Source organism: Haliotis rubra, unplaced genomic scaffold, assembly GCF_003918875.1.
Source record: "Haliotis rubra isolate DU_JTF1 unplaced genomic scaffold, ASM391887v1 Scf455, whole genome shotgun sequence".
Classification (NCBI taxonomy): domain Eukaryota; kingdom Metazoa; phylum Mollusca; class Gastropoda; order Lepetellida; family Haliotidae; genus Haliotis; species Haliotis rubra.
Genome location: NW_025767141.1, coordinates 375,428 through 390,750, shown reverse-complemented (window position 1 = coordinate 390,750; position 15,323 = coordinate 375,428). Strand labels below are relative to the sequence as shown.

The 15,323-nt window shown below is 39.7% G+C and overlaps 1 protein-coding gene and 1 long non-coding RNA gene across 3 annotated transcripts; one reads left to right on the top strand and one right to left on the bottom strand.

The window, feature by feature from the left end:
- Positions 1-11,326: 11,326 nt before the first annotated feature.
- Positions 11,327-14,220, bottom strand: LOC124290049. The gene is made up of 5 exons (XR_006901819.1): positions 14,121-14,220; positions 13,807-13,941; positions 13,185-13,413; positions 12,165-12,263; positions 11,327-11,502 (listed from the first exon to the last, which is right to left on the bottom strand). It is a non-coding gene; the product is annotated as an uncharacterized LOC124290049 (long non-coding RNA).
- Positions 11,440-13,157, top strand: LOC124290047. 2 transcript variants are annotated; one of them, XM_046726735.1, is made up of 6 exons: positions 11,440-11,514; positions 11,704-11,773; positions 11,972-12,073; positions 12,207-12,311; positions 12,459-12,500; positions 12,768-13,157. In XM_046726735.1, the coding sequence occupies exons 1-6, from the start codon at positions 11,440-11,442 to the stop codon at positions 13,019-13,021; spliced, it is 648 nt and encodes a 215-aa protein (XP_046582691.1). In that variant the 3' UTR covers positions 13,022-13,157. The 2 variants fall into 2 exon arrangements, with proteins under 2 accessions (XP_046582691.1, XP_046582692.1); XM_046726736.1 differs by lacking the exon at positions 12,459-12,500.
- Positions 14,221-15,323: the final 1,103 nt, after the last annotated feature.

Below are 15,323 nucleotides of genomic sequence, written 5' to 3'. Positions count from 1 at the left end.
CACTAGATGTACCTCTTATGTGTTCCACGTCAGGTCACTAGATGTACTCTTATGTGTTCCACGTCAGGTCACTAGATGTACCACTTAAGTGTTCCACGTCAGGTCACTAGATGTACCTCTTAAGTGTTCCACGTCAGGTCACTAGATGTACCTCTTATGTGTCCCACTTCAGGTCACTAGATGTTCCTCTTGTGTGTTCAACGTCAGGTCACAAGATGTACCACTTATGTTTTCCACGTCAGGTCACAAGATGCACCTCTTAAGTGTTCCACGTCAGGTCACTAGATGTACCTGTTATGTTTTCCACGTCAGGTCACAAGATGTACCACTAAAGTGTTCCACGTCAGGTCACTAGATGTACCTCTTATGTGTTCCACGTCAGGTCACTAGATGTACCTCTTATGTGTTCCACGTCAGGTCACTAGATGTACCACTTATGTGTTCCACGTCAGGTCACAAGATGTACCACTTAAGTGTTCCACGTCAGGTCACTAGATGTACCTCTTATGTGTTCCACGTCAGGTCACTAGATGTACTTCTTATGTGTTCAACGTCAGGTCACTAGATGTACCTCTTATGTGTTCCACGTCGGGTCAATAGATGTACCTCTTATGTGTTCCACGTCAGGTCACTAGATGTACCTCTTATGTGTTCCACGTCAGGTCACTAGATGTACCACTTAAGTGTTCCACGTCAGGTCACTAGATGTACCACATGAGTGTTCCACGTCAGGTCACTAGATGTACCTCTTATGTGTTCCACGTCAGGTCACTAGATGTACCTCTTATGTGTTCCACGTCAGGTCACTAGATGTACCTCTTAAGTGTTCCACGTCAGGTCACAAGATGTACCTCTTTATGTGTTCCACGTCAGGTCACTAGATGTACCTCTTATGTGTTCCACGTCAGGTCACTAGATGTACCTCTTATGTATTCCACGTCAGGTCACTAGATGTACCTCTTATGTGTTCCACGTCAGGTCACTAGATGTACCACTTGAGTGTTCCACGTCAGGTCACTAGATGTACCACTTATGTGTTCCACGTCAGGTCACTAGATGTACCTCTTATGTGTTCCACGTCAGGTCACTAGATGTACCTCTTAAGTGTTCCACGTCAGGTCACTAGATGTACCTCTTATGTGTTCCACGTGAGGTCACTAGATGTACCACTTATGTGTTCCACGTCAGGTCACTAGATGTACCTCTTATGTGTCCCACGTCAGGTCACTAGATGTACCACTTATGTGTTCCACGTCATGTCACTAGATGTACCACATGAGTGTTCCACGTCAGGTCACAAGATGCACCACTTAAGTATTCCACGTCAGGTCACTAGATGTACTTCTTAAGTGTTCCACGTCAGGTCACTAGATGTACCTCTTATGTGTTCCCCTTCAGGTCACTAGATGTTCCTCTTATGTGTTTGCTCTAATATCATTTGGCTTGGTTTTATTTGGTAACAATATTGACATGTTTTGTTTTGTATATCTACTATGTGATGTATGGATTTTCAAATTTATTGAAAATTTGCCTCAGATGCCTGGTGCCAGAAGGCGGTGGCTCATGGGCCAATCTGGTGGAAAAATTACTTTTTGTTTTTCTGCTTGAGTATATCATCGAGTATCCTTGGTGCTGCAAGTCGGAGACCCGCTTGTTTTAGCATTGTCCTTTGTGATACTCCGTGGTGGGTGGGGAGCTCGGATGATCAAATCTAAACACTTACCATGTGAAGCTTATGAAACCCCAACGAAAAAGCAAACGTCCTCTGGAAATTGATCCTGATGACAACGACCTCAGACTGTCCAAACAAATTGATTACTGGCCCCGTTTTGTTGTCATTGACACGAAAGATAGCACACCCTTAAAGTTAAATCCTTTTGCTGTGTCTAAAGGGTATTCAAGGCATTGCTGGCGAGGTAAAGAACATTAAAAGACTACGTTCTGGTGCGCTGTTGATAGAGTGCAGCAAAAACCACAGTCACCAACCTGTTGAACACTGACACTTTGTTGGCATTCCGGTTACCGTCACGGCCCACAAAACACTTAACACAAGCAAGGGAATCGTGCGAGACCGCGATAGACTGCTGGCTGAAATGTCGGAACTTGATATCGTCTCCGAGATGAAGGATCAGGGTGTACTGTATGTCAAACGTTTCTCAACACGTAAAATGATACAACCATTAAAACCAACACCTATCTGTTTTCCTTTTTCTCTACCAAATGCTCCAAAATCACTGAAGGCAGGTTATTGTAACCTCAATGTTGAGACATATATTCCAAACCCTCTTAGGTGTTTGAAGTGTCAAAAGTTTGGCCACGGCGTGAATACTTGCACATTGTCTGTTGTGTGTGCTCACTGTAGTGAAAAGACACACACAACTGAAGATTGTGTCAGTAATGTCAAAAAGTGCACCAACTGCGCAGGGAATCACCCATCTTACTCTAAGGACTGCCCCGTATGGAAAGACCAAATGGCAATTAATAGAATAAAATTCACGCAAAACATTAGTTTTGCGGATGCAAAGAAGCTAGTCCACAGCTCAGAACAAACAGAAAGTTATGCTTCTATTGCCCGACCAACGGTTGAGGTACCATCTAGGGTAACTAAAGTGTCTACAAGTTGTCAGACAAACTTAACTTGGGTAAATACAGAATCTCCTAAACCTTTCTCGACTGCTACAACTACACAAACTGGAAACTCACCTCCTGGTCCATCTCGAATCCAGTCAGAGACGTCCTCCCGTGATCATGAACCATCTTCTCAGTCGTCAACGAAGTCTCAAGAAGATATCACTAAACCCAAAAGTAACAAGCCAGATTTATCTAAAAAGCTGAGTGGCAGAGCCCCAAAAGGGTCGCAAAACAAAATTCAATTATACAACAAATATGGATCTCTTGAGGCCATGGACGTATCTGAAAACGTCCATTCTGGGGCACATAGCTTGTCGCCCTCCAAACAAGTGCGGGGTAGATCCCCAATAAATCCCCCCAAAAGATAATGTCTTCTAATAATCTTGTACAGTGGAACTGCAGAGGGCTAAGGATAATTTCAATGATTTGCAGCTCTTAGTCAGGACTTCACACCATCAGCCATTTGTCTCCAGGAGACATATTTAAAACAGACGGATACATTTGAATTACGTAATTTCAATGCATACCACTCCTTTTCACCTCCAGGTGATCGGGCCACTGGAGGATCTACGATCCTTATCAAACAAAGTGTTATCCACAGCCCTGTTATGCTTAATACTGGTCTCCAGGCGGTTGCAGTATTGACTGACGTTACATGTTGCGTTCACATTATGCTCATTGTACTTCTCACCGTCTTCAACTCTTCGAAAGTCTGACCTTCAAAATTTATATGACCAACTCCCAAAACCTTGTATCATTATGGGAGATTTAAATGGCCACAACCCGCTCTGGGGTGGTACAACAACTAATACCAAAGGTAAACTATTAGAAGACTTTGTTCAGATAATGATGCATATATAAATGATGGTTCGAGCACATATTTACATCCTGGCACAGGAACTTATTCAGCCCTTGATTTATCAATTACAGACTCAGACTTATTGAATGAATTTGAGTGGTCAGTCCACGACGACCTGTGTGGAAGTGACCATTTCCCAAAAAGTCTCAAACCCGTGAATCCATCTGATGTTCCTCCATCATCAAGATGGAACTTTAAGAAGGCTAACTGGCCTTTATAGGAAACTTTCTGTGCTGACAAACTCAAACCTGAACTTTTTCATGATCTTCCTGATGCCATCAAATGTTTTTCAGATGAGCTCAGACACATGGCTGACAAGTGTATCCCCAAATCCTCTGCAGTTCCTCATGTACGTAAACCATGGTTTAACGCTGAATGCAAACAAGCTCGCAAGGCACGGAAGAAAGCTGAACATTATTTCCGTCGCCATCCTATGGTCCACAATTTAAACAAATTTAGAATTTTAAACGCCAAAGCACGGCGTACTTTTAAACAAAATAAACGCCAATCTTGGCGAAACTATGTCTCAAACATCAATTCGCGCACGCCAATATCAAAGGTGTGGAACATGATTCAGAAAATAAAAGGTAAAGGGCTCTAAATCTAGCATTAAGCATCTAAAAATGGAGATGAATTATTAACTGATAAATCTGACATAGCAAATAAACTTGGAGAAACTTTGGCCAAACTTATTCTTCCTCATCAAACTATGTACCTGAATTCCAGAAATATCAAAGACAGCAGGAAAAGAAATCTATTAATTTCAATTCAGACAATGGGGAAGACTACAATGAAACCTTTTCGATACATGAGCTTCATACTGCTCTTGACCAAGCTCACGATACTGCTTCAGGAGCTGATGGTATACATTATCAACTCCATGAAACACTTACCTGAATCATGTTTAGAGACGCTCTTATCTATTTTGATGTCATTTGGACATCTGGACAATTTCCTTCGTCGTGGCGCGATGCTATAATTGTGCCCATCCCTAAACCTGGACGTGATCATACCTGATCCTTCCAATTATAGGCCAATTTCATTAACTAGCTGTGTTTGCAAGACCATGGAACGCATGATAAATAATCGACTTGTTTGGTACTTGGAAACCAATAACCTTATAACTAATATACAATGTGGTTTCCGTAAAAACCGTAGTACCATCGATCATTTAGTGCGCTTAGAATCTTTTTTTTTGAAAATGCCATAATTAATAAACAGCATGCAGTGTCGATCTTTTTCGATTTAGAAAAAGCATACGACACAACATGGAAACATGGGATTTTAAAGGATTTACATGACTTTGGATTACGAGACCGTTTGCCTCACTTTATATCCAACTTTTTAAATGACAGGCAATTTCAAGTCCGAGTGGGTTCAACCCTATCTGACCATTACAATCAGGATCAGGGTGTCCCGCAAGGCAGTATTTTGTCTGTCACATTGTTTAGTATCAAGATAAACAGTTTATCAAAGGTTTTAAACGATTCTATTGATGGATCACTTTTTGTGGATGATTTTAATATTTCTTGTCGCGGTAAGAATATGCATACTATTGCAAATGCAGCTGTGTTTAAATAAAATACATAAATGGTGTCTTGAAAACGGCTTTAAATTTTCTAAATCCAAAACTAATTGTATACATTTTTGTAGAAAATATAAACCGCATAAAGACCGGAACTGTTCTCAATGGCACTCCCATCAAAATTGTGAAGGAGGCCCGGTTCTTGGCTTAATTTTGACTCGCATCTAACTTTTCTTTCCCATATTAAGTCACTAAAACTAAATGCTTGAAGGCACTTGACTTGTTGAAAGTCGTTTCCAATTCTAAGTGGGGAGGGATCAAGCTACCCTCCTACAATTATATCGATCATTGGTACGTTCCAAACTTGATTATGGCTCCATCGTTTATGGTGGAGCCTGCAACAATAATCTAAAACTTTTAGATTCTGTCCACCACCAAGGTCTAAGACTATGTCTTGGTTCCTTTAGAACTTCACCTGTTGACAGCCTTTACGTCGAGGCTGATGAGCCATCTCTTACACAACGCCGTATAAAATTAACTTTACAGTATATTACAAAACTTTATTCCAATGAGTTAAACCCTGCATATAACCGTGTCTTTAATCCACTATATGAAGATCTGTATAACAAGAAGCCTTCTCTTGTTCCGCCTCTTGGTATAAGAGTGAAACCTTTCCTTTCTGCTGCTGACATTGAGCTAGAACATATAGCTCCTTCCCGTTTTCTTTCTTCTCCTCCTTGGCAATTGGATTTAGGCCACAAGTTGACCTAACATTAAATACATTTAAAAATCAGAAACAAATGAATTGCAGTATAAACAAGAATTTAGTCAATTTAGAAATAAATATAATACATACAAATCCTTATTTACAGATGGGTCCAAGGATGGTGGCGCAGTGGCATGCCACTGTCATTGGATCCCCGAACAATATCTTCTAGAATACCGGATAACAGCTCTATATTTACAGCAGAAGCAAACGCCATCTTAACAGCTCTTAAATATATTAATAAACACCGTAAAGATAAATAAATATATCATCTTTTCAGATTCTCTTTCGTGTCTTCAGGCTATTAAAATCTATCTTGCAAACATCCACTTTTATTAGAAATTATTGAATTGTACAATGAACTTGCTACTGGCCTATGCGACATCGTCTTTTGTTGGTTGCCCAGCCACGTTGGCATTTCTGGGAACACGATGGCTGATATTGCTGCTAAGGCAGCCCTCAACAAATCTGTGACACCACTTCTATCCCATACTCTGATTATAAAGCCAGCATTAGAACATACATCCGCGTGATCTGATGCAAAAGAAGTGGGACACCCAAGTAGGTATTAATAAATTACATGCAATAAAACCCTACATTGGTTACACCTACTTGGGTTGTCAGTCCAGATTTGAAGAGGTCATTATGCGACGATGTCGTATTGGCCACACTAGATATACTCACCAATATTTACTGAAAGGCGAAGATCCTCCGTTTTGCATCCTTGTGATGGAAAGAATCACAGTCAAGCATGTCCTGCTTGACTGTGTTGAATATTCCATCACAAGGGATAAGAAAATATTAATGTCAAGACATGAAGGGTCTTTTATAATGTTAATTATCATTTAATAGTTGAATTTTTTAGAGAATTAGATTTGTGGACTAATCTGTAAATAGTTAAATATTATATTGTTGGTAGTTTCTATTAGTAACTGAGATTGTTAGTGGCTGTACCCTTAAAGGGGGTTGACGTAGCGTAAAAATATTGTCCTCCTGAGAGGGTACGTAAGTCCCCAAACCTTCAAAGTCAATTTAAACTTGCCAGGATTTTTAAACGTAGTATTCTTGTTCTTTTAATTTTGGCTAACATTTCTTCCAATCGCCAGCAGCTGAAGGGATGGTGTAAATCCAGCTAGGGTCCATGCAGGTAGCAAAAGTAATGTAAGTCCCCATGGTCCCCTAGTATGGTGATCTACCTTCCAGTTGTTGGCGATCTATTGCCTATTTTTATTGTGCTGTCCCCTAAAGTTAAAAGTTTTAGATTTAATTACTAGTTTTACATGTATATCTGTGATATTCTAGTTGTTTTACTGTCCTTCGTCGGCAGGTTTTTATAATATCTGTATATATATTCTATTTAAATGTCAAATGTTCTCGTCACGATATGGCTGAAATATTGCCGATGTGACGTTAAATATTAACTCACTCACTCACTATGTGTTCAACGTCAGGTCACTAGATGTACCTCTTATGTGTTCCACGTGAGGTCACTAGATGTACAGCTTATGTGTTCCACGTCAGGTCACTAGATGTACCTCTTATGTGTCCCATGTCATGTCACTAGATGTACGACTTATGTGTTCCATGTCATGTCACTAGATGTACCACTTAAGTGTTCGACGTGAGGTCACTTGATGTACCACATGAGGATTCCACGTCAGGTCACTAGGTGAACCTCTTATGTGTTCCACGTCAGGTCACTAGATGTACCTCTTATGTGCCCCACTTGAGGTCACTAGATGTTAATCTTGTGTGTTCAACGTCAAGTCAATAGATGTACCACTCATGTTTTCCACGTCGGGTCACAAGATGCACCACTTAAGTGTTCCACGTCAGGTCACTAGATGTACCTCTTATGTTTTCCACGTCAGGTCACTAGATGTACCACATGAGTATTCCAAGTCAGGTCACGAGATGTAGCTCTTATGTGTTCCACGTTTGGTCACTAGATGTGCCAGTTAAGTGTTCCACGTCAGGTCACTAGATGTACCCATTTTAAGGTGTTACCCTGCCCGGGTTCCACGTCAGGTCACTAGATGTACCTCTTGAGGTTGCCCCACGTCAGGTCAGGTCACTAGATGTACCTCTTATGTGTTCCACGTTAGGTCACTAGATGTACCTCTTATGTGTTCCACGTCAGGTCACAAGATGCACCTCTTAAGTGTTCCACGTCAGGTCACTAGATGTACCACATGAGTGTTCCACGTCAGGTCACTAGATGTACCTCTTATGTGTTCCACGTCAGGTCACTAGATGTACCTCTTATGTGTTCCACGTCAGGTCACTAGATGTACCTCTTATGTGTTCCACGTCAGGTCACTAGATGTACCTTATGTGTTCCACGTCAGGTCACTAGATGTACCTCTTAAATGTTCCACGTCAGGTCACTAGATGCACCTCTTATGTGTTCCACGTCAGGTCACTAGATGTACCTCTTATGTGTTCCACGTCAGGTCACTAGATGTACCTCTTATGTGTTCCACGTCAGGTCACTAGATGTACCTCTTCATGTGTTCCACGCTCATCAAATTCCACGTCAGGTCACTAGATGTACCTGTTATGTTTTCTGCACCTCTGTGTTCCACGTCAGGTCACTAGATGTACCTTCTTATGTGTTCCACGTCAGGTCACTAGATGTACCACTTATGTGTTTCACGTCAGGTCACTAGATGTACCTCATGTGTTCCACGTCAGGTCACTAGATGAACCTCTTATGCATTCATCCCACGTCAGGTCATTACATGTTCCTCTTATGTGTTCCACGTCAGGTCACAAGATGTACCACTTTTGTGTTCCACGTCAGGTCACTAGATGTACCCTTCTTTATGTGTTCCATCGTCAGGTCACTAGATGTTCCTCTTATGTGTTTCCACTTCAGGTCTGTTAGATGTACACGTGAGGTATGATGTTCCACGTCAGGTCACTAGATGTACCTCTTAAGTGTTCCACGTCAGGTCACTAGATGTTCCTCTTATGTGTTCAACGTCAGGTCACTTGATGTACCTCTTATTTGTTCCACGTCAGGTCACTAGATGTACCACTTAAGTGTTCCACGTGAGGTCACTTGATGTACCACATGAGGATTCCACGTCAGGTCACATGATGTACCTCTTATGTGTTCCACGTCATGTCACTAGATGTACCTCTTAAGTGTTCTACGTCAGGTCACTAGATGTACCACGTGAGTATTCCACGTAAGGTCACTAGATGTACCTCTAATGTGTTCCACATTACGTCACTAGATGTACCAGTTATGTTTTCCACATGAGGTCACTATATGTAGCACGTGAGTGTTCCACGTCAGGTCACAAGATGCACCACTTAAGTATTCCACGTCAGGTCACTAGATGTACTTCTTAAGTGTTCCACGTCAGGTCACTAGATGTACCTCTTATGTGTTCAACGTTAAGTCAGTAGATGTACCATTTATGTTTCCCACGTGAGGTCACTAGATGTACCACATGAGTGTTCCACGTCAGGTCACAAGATGCACCACTTAAGTATTCCACGTCAGGTCACTAGATGTACCAGAAGATGTGTCACGACGCATGATAAACGTTTAAAATCGTCACGCCGAAATCAGGACATCAATTTTTACATGTTTGAGAACCTAATTTTGATATAACATTTGCCAAGGGCGCTGGTTAATTCTCTGTATTGGATAATATGTGTGAACGTAGATCTCACGGTATTAATATAATGAAGTGTGCTGACGTCATCTTCCCCCATGCTGACATCTTATCACTTTGTGCATAATTCTATGTCAGTATTCTTGCTATTCTATAATATAACTGTATATTTCAGGCAGGATGAGCAACTATACTATTCGACTGGCAACTCAGGGGGACTATGAAAGTGTTTTAGCGATTGGTGAAGTGTACAACGGCGTGGATTATCTCCCTTGTAAATATGCTGAGTTCTTGGAAGATGACAACTACTTGAACTTTATATGTATCGTAGATGGGGAAGTGGTAAGAAAATAACCTGTTTATCTGGAAATGACACTTAATATTGCCTCGTAATTTGGACTACTATTTGGGGCAAAATCAAGAAACGAAGGAAAGACTTCCGCCCGTATGCCCCCTTAAATTTAATTCTAGTCGAATCATATCACCTGAATATATATATTCCTCATCTGGTAAGGATGGGTTTTAGCATGTTTCTTTAATTGTATCTTAACATACTGAAAGACATATCCAACTTTTAAAAATGCCACTCAAAGAAACTTTTCCTCATTGTTAAAATTTAGGGGGGATACGAGCGGAAGTCTTGCCATCTATCTGAGCTATGCGTTGGCTAATGTGTCCTGGATACCAGGGTCCCGTTGTACAAAACAACCTTTACTAAGGTTGAACTTAGTCACTAAGGTTAAGCTTAAGGTACCCTTAACATATACTTACGCCCGTTGCACAAAGCTACCTTTGGTCAACCTTAACTCTGGAAGGATACTTAGCGGCAACCTTAGCTAAGGTTGAAATCTTTAGTGCCGGAGATACAATTATGTCCGTAGTTACGGTTGTGAGTTATCTCCCTGCTCGCATCAGCAGCAACTAGTGTTATCAATACTTCGGCATGGCAGAGGCGTCTACTAGCAGTGCACGAAAACGGAACAGGTTGTCAAACTATACATCGAGCGAGCTAACAATGCTGGCCGATGAGGTGAAGTGTCGAAGCCACATCTTTTGGGGATCATTTTCTTCATCTATTACCAACCAAACTAAACTGAAGGAGTGGGATGCAATAGCTGCAAAGTAAGTGTCTTCATTTTTTTATCTTAGCAGATAGCATTGAATGTTTTGTAAACGCACGCTTGTCTATGTATCATTTATGTTATGATACTAAGTTCACAATCCCCCCCCCCTGGGCATTCTATTTGTATTTCTGCTGAAAAAAATTAATTTTGATAGTTTTTTATACACTGCAGCTGGGTTTGCTGAGACATACTTCTTGGAAATTAAAAGTGATAGACAAATTAAATATAATGTTCATTGGATATATGAAATATATCATATTATTGTCACTCTGTTCCAGGATAAGTGCTTGCTCTTCAGTGGAAAGAACAGGGGCACAACTAAGAAAAAAATGGAATGATTATAAGTAAGTGTCAGAAGTGTGTGTGTGTGTGTGTGTGTGTGTGCGTGCGTGCGTGTGTGTGTGTGTGCGTGTGTGCTTACATGTGCATGCCATTGTAGGTTGTGGTCAATTAAGTTCTGTTGTTTTGATGTATAATAACATTATTTAATGCATTGTCAAAAATATGTAACTCATCGTAAGGTGTTGGTGGGATCTTTGACAGCGCTTAATATTGACATCTCCTTGACTGGACTGTTTTGTACAAGTAATATCACTCGCAATGATGTTCAGAATGTCACTCTTGCTTACATTAAAGCGTGTGGCAGGTTTACTACTTTGTAAACGTGTATAAACGTAGCAAACCTTTATGATGGGCAAGTTGTAAATGGGCCCAGTTGCCCGAACACCTATCAAACTTTCAATTATCTATCTATCTATCTACATTATTTAAGCAAAAAGGACAAACAATTACTAGTATTTGAAAACATAACAATAAGCTTTTTATTTACAATGTGAATTGGATATGTCAGGTAATAACTAATTTTGACATGATTAATTTACAGATCTCAGGTGAAAAGAAAAGGCATGGATGTCAGAAAAGAATCATCCAAAGCCGGAGGTTGTCCAGCTCCAGTACCTCTGACTGATCTGGAATTTAAAGTAATCATTAAGTTTAATTTCATTTTGACAATGTTAATTCAGGGATACCAGGATATAAAGGTTATGATAAAAGTGTTCTCTCATAACAACCACCACCCCTCCCTGCGGGGTTACAACATTATATTCACATCTGTTGATTTATTTCTTCCAAGTACACACATATTGAAATATAAATATTTCTGTTTTTAGGTTGTATCACTGATTCCACAGTGCCAAATTGAAGGGATAACTGGTGGATTGGAGTCTGAGGTTGATGAAAGTGAGTGTTTTTTTCTCAATCATTGTCAGAATATGTTCCAAATCGTTAAAACAATCTTTAAGCTGATTGAATATTTTCAAATCATTTCCTCTGTTGCATGGTGTGTATTTTCAATAATTATTACTGATAGTCATATGAATATTAGCTTGGTCTGACATTACATAGATGATTAGGTAATAATTAACATAAATCTTTCAGTTTTTCAAACACTGAACATGGTCAGTGAGAGTGGCCTTCCCACAGAAGAGTACTTTGATTCGGCCTTCACCAGCGATGAGAGGAAAAGCAACGAAACACCTGGTATGCTTAACTAATATTTTTAAAAGCATGTTTAAAATTTGTCATCAAGTCAGTTAGTCACAGCTTAACAATCTCATATATATGTACTTACAATGTGTATTGACAGAACTTTAAGTCCTTTAATTCCTTGCAGGTCCTATATCAATGTATGGAACCATCAATGGTGATGAGGCTACCTCTATGGCTGAACCTGTGGAAACAGCAGAAGATCAGCCAAGTCATAATTCAGCCTCAAATGGTAAGAAATGATAAATAACCAATTGGAGTGTTGTTTAAATTCTACTGTTTCTGTAGGATATTAATGTGATGTTACATTAGTCGTTTAATAGTTATATTAGGCATTTAACATTTATTTAAAACAGATGTATTTTCTGGCCTGTTACAGATAAGGACCTAAAGTTGAACAGGTGCAGGCAAAGAAAATCTGGTATGAAATTGTTAAATATGTTGCATGAAATGTTATTTAATCATGCCCAAAACTATTTTTTGCTATCCATATCATCATGGAATAAGAATTCTCAATAATATCAAATAATAAATACAATGTGTTTACAAATACTTTATAAGACTTCTACAATTGATTTCTTTTTCATATTTTTTTATCGGAATGAAATGTAGCATGTTGATCAATGAGCAAATAACATGGAAGTGCTGGTAATGTAATATAAATTGAATTTTATAACATTTATTGCAGAAAACCCAAAGCACCAGCCTGAATATGTTGCCTCCATCATGGAAATGGAGACAACAAAAGCAGATGCCCTCAAAGAGCTGATTGAGGTGCAAAAGAGGATGTTAAAAATATCGGAAGACCATCTCACTTTAGAGCGAGAAAGACTTGATCTAGAGAAATCAAAATTTCAACTGCTACAACATATGCTGATTAATCCAGGCAACAAATCTCCCAATACTCTTTCCCCAGTTATCCAATTTATGTATTCTTCCTAACCATGATAACATCCCAGTATCTCACCTGTGTTTAAAAGTAAAATATTCATAAATTTTGTTGGTATCTATTTTGATATCTGCAAATATATGTTCATCTATGTCACTGTAATAAACATAAATACATGTATTTAATCAACTTATGACTACTGTATTGTTTGCTTACAGTCTATGTAAATCTCTCTGCAATCAGCTTCCTCCTTGTTGAACATCCATCCTGGCTAGAGGCAGGACAGTTTTCCCCAGTAGCATGATCAACTTCCATGTCAGTGTCCTCTGGCGGTGGTGCAATATTTTTGTCTATGCAGACGTTGTGCAGCTTGAAAGCAGCCATGATTACAGCCACTCATCTTTGTGGACTGAACCATAAACATCCAGTAGACTTATGGAGACATCTGAAAAAGTCAGATAAACATTACTGTACTTACAGTAAGAAATTGTGCCTTAAATATTATGTTTGTACAATTTAGGTTATGTTCAATTTCAACAAAATTTTCCATAAACAAATAAATGATATTCTTTATCAGGTGAAACATTAATGTTCTTCACTGGTTGTAATATTCTTTAAATTAACACACAGATATAAATGTAGTATTCTCTATGTACATTATGAATATTACAGCTCAAAAGATAAGAGAACTATCCTGGTGCACTAATATAATGGAATATATAACAAAAAGGAGGAAATCAAGAAGCCTTTAGGTTATTCTTATTCCAAAGAGTAATACTATATATCTATATTTTGTCATATCACCATTTATACACAAATGGAACCATGAATATAATACCTGAATCTTGACTTTAACACTCCAAATGCCCTTTCAACTGTGTTCCTTGTCCTGATATGGGCTGCATTGTACCTCTGTTCTGGCTTTGTCTGAGGATCTGCTAAGGGGGTCAGCATCCAAGGTCTGCATGCATATCTGTACAATGAGTATGAGGTACATAACATTAATTTTGTTTCAAAATGTATGATATCAATAATTGGTATAGCAGCGATTATGCTTGGAAGCTACACAGAAATGGTATATCTGTTTACTGCACTTCAAACGTATAACTACCACAACATATACTGTTAGATGACTATTGTTAAATGGTTTACCCTGAATCACCAAGTAGCCAGCCATCAGGTGCAGTTTCTTCCATCTTCATGCCAACTTGACTGTTACTCCATATCAGGGAGTCAAGAGTTGAACCAGGCACTTGGTCACCACCGAGAACTTTGGGGAAATGACCAACTCGGTAGAAATCTTGTTTAACTTTAGTTTGCTGTTGTAGACTCCAGGGAAAAGTAATATTGTCTAACACGGTACATACTGCATTCACCGTGCAATGAAAGCTTCGAGAAACACTGGATTTGTCCAGACCATGCAAATCTCCAATTTCAGAAAGAAATCCTCCTTTTGCCAGATATCTCAAAGTTAAGAGGACTTGTGATTCGACTGCCATAGCATGGAAACGCTGTGTCGGTCTTTCGACCATTGGGCGAACTTTGTCCACGAGGCAGAAAATAGCTTCACGTGTGAGTCTATACTGGGATATGAGTTCCAAGTCAGTCTCGGACTTTCTAGTCTCGGAAAAACACGCTGTTTTCTCAAACTTTTTCCAGTTTCATCACGCATCAACAAGAATGTAGCCATATTGAATTTACTCGAAATGTCAACCTTAGCCACACTAAGGTTGGGTCGGACCAACCTTAAATTTTCACCTTAACTAAGGCTACCTTAGCGTAAGGTAGATTCGTATAAGGGGACGTCAACCTTAGCAAAGGCCTAAGGTTAAAACTTAAGGAGATAAGGTAACCCTAGAGCTAAGGTTGTTTTGTACAACGGGACCAAGGAAGAGATGTCCCCCGGGGTGATGTTGCTGGAATATTGCTAAAAGCGAGGTAAAATCATACTACCGTAAAAGCAAATACTGAGTATGACTTTCTCCACTTTTAGCATTATTCCAGCAACATCACAGTGGGTGATTCAAGACAGACTTCACACATTGCACTCCTGTAAGGGAGGGAACCCAGATCTTTGCGTGAAGAGCGAATGATTGAACCAGTAGGCTACCATACCGTCCCATAATATCTAATGGCTGTACATGGAAGTAGGATGGGTGAGTGATTTTAAAGGCCTGTATGTCTTGCTAGATGTTTCACACTGCACCCAGCTATATTCTTGCTGTACAACTGCGTACTGTAAATAATCTAAGCTGCACCTGGCAGGCTAGAGGTTGACATCATGACCACACGGTACGTTGGCATGCACCAACCATGTTCAGTTTCTTTTACAATGTATGGTGTGTGGAGTGTATG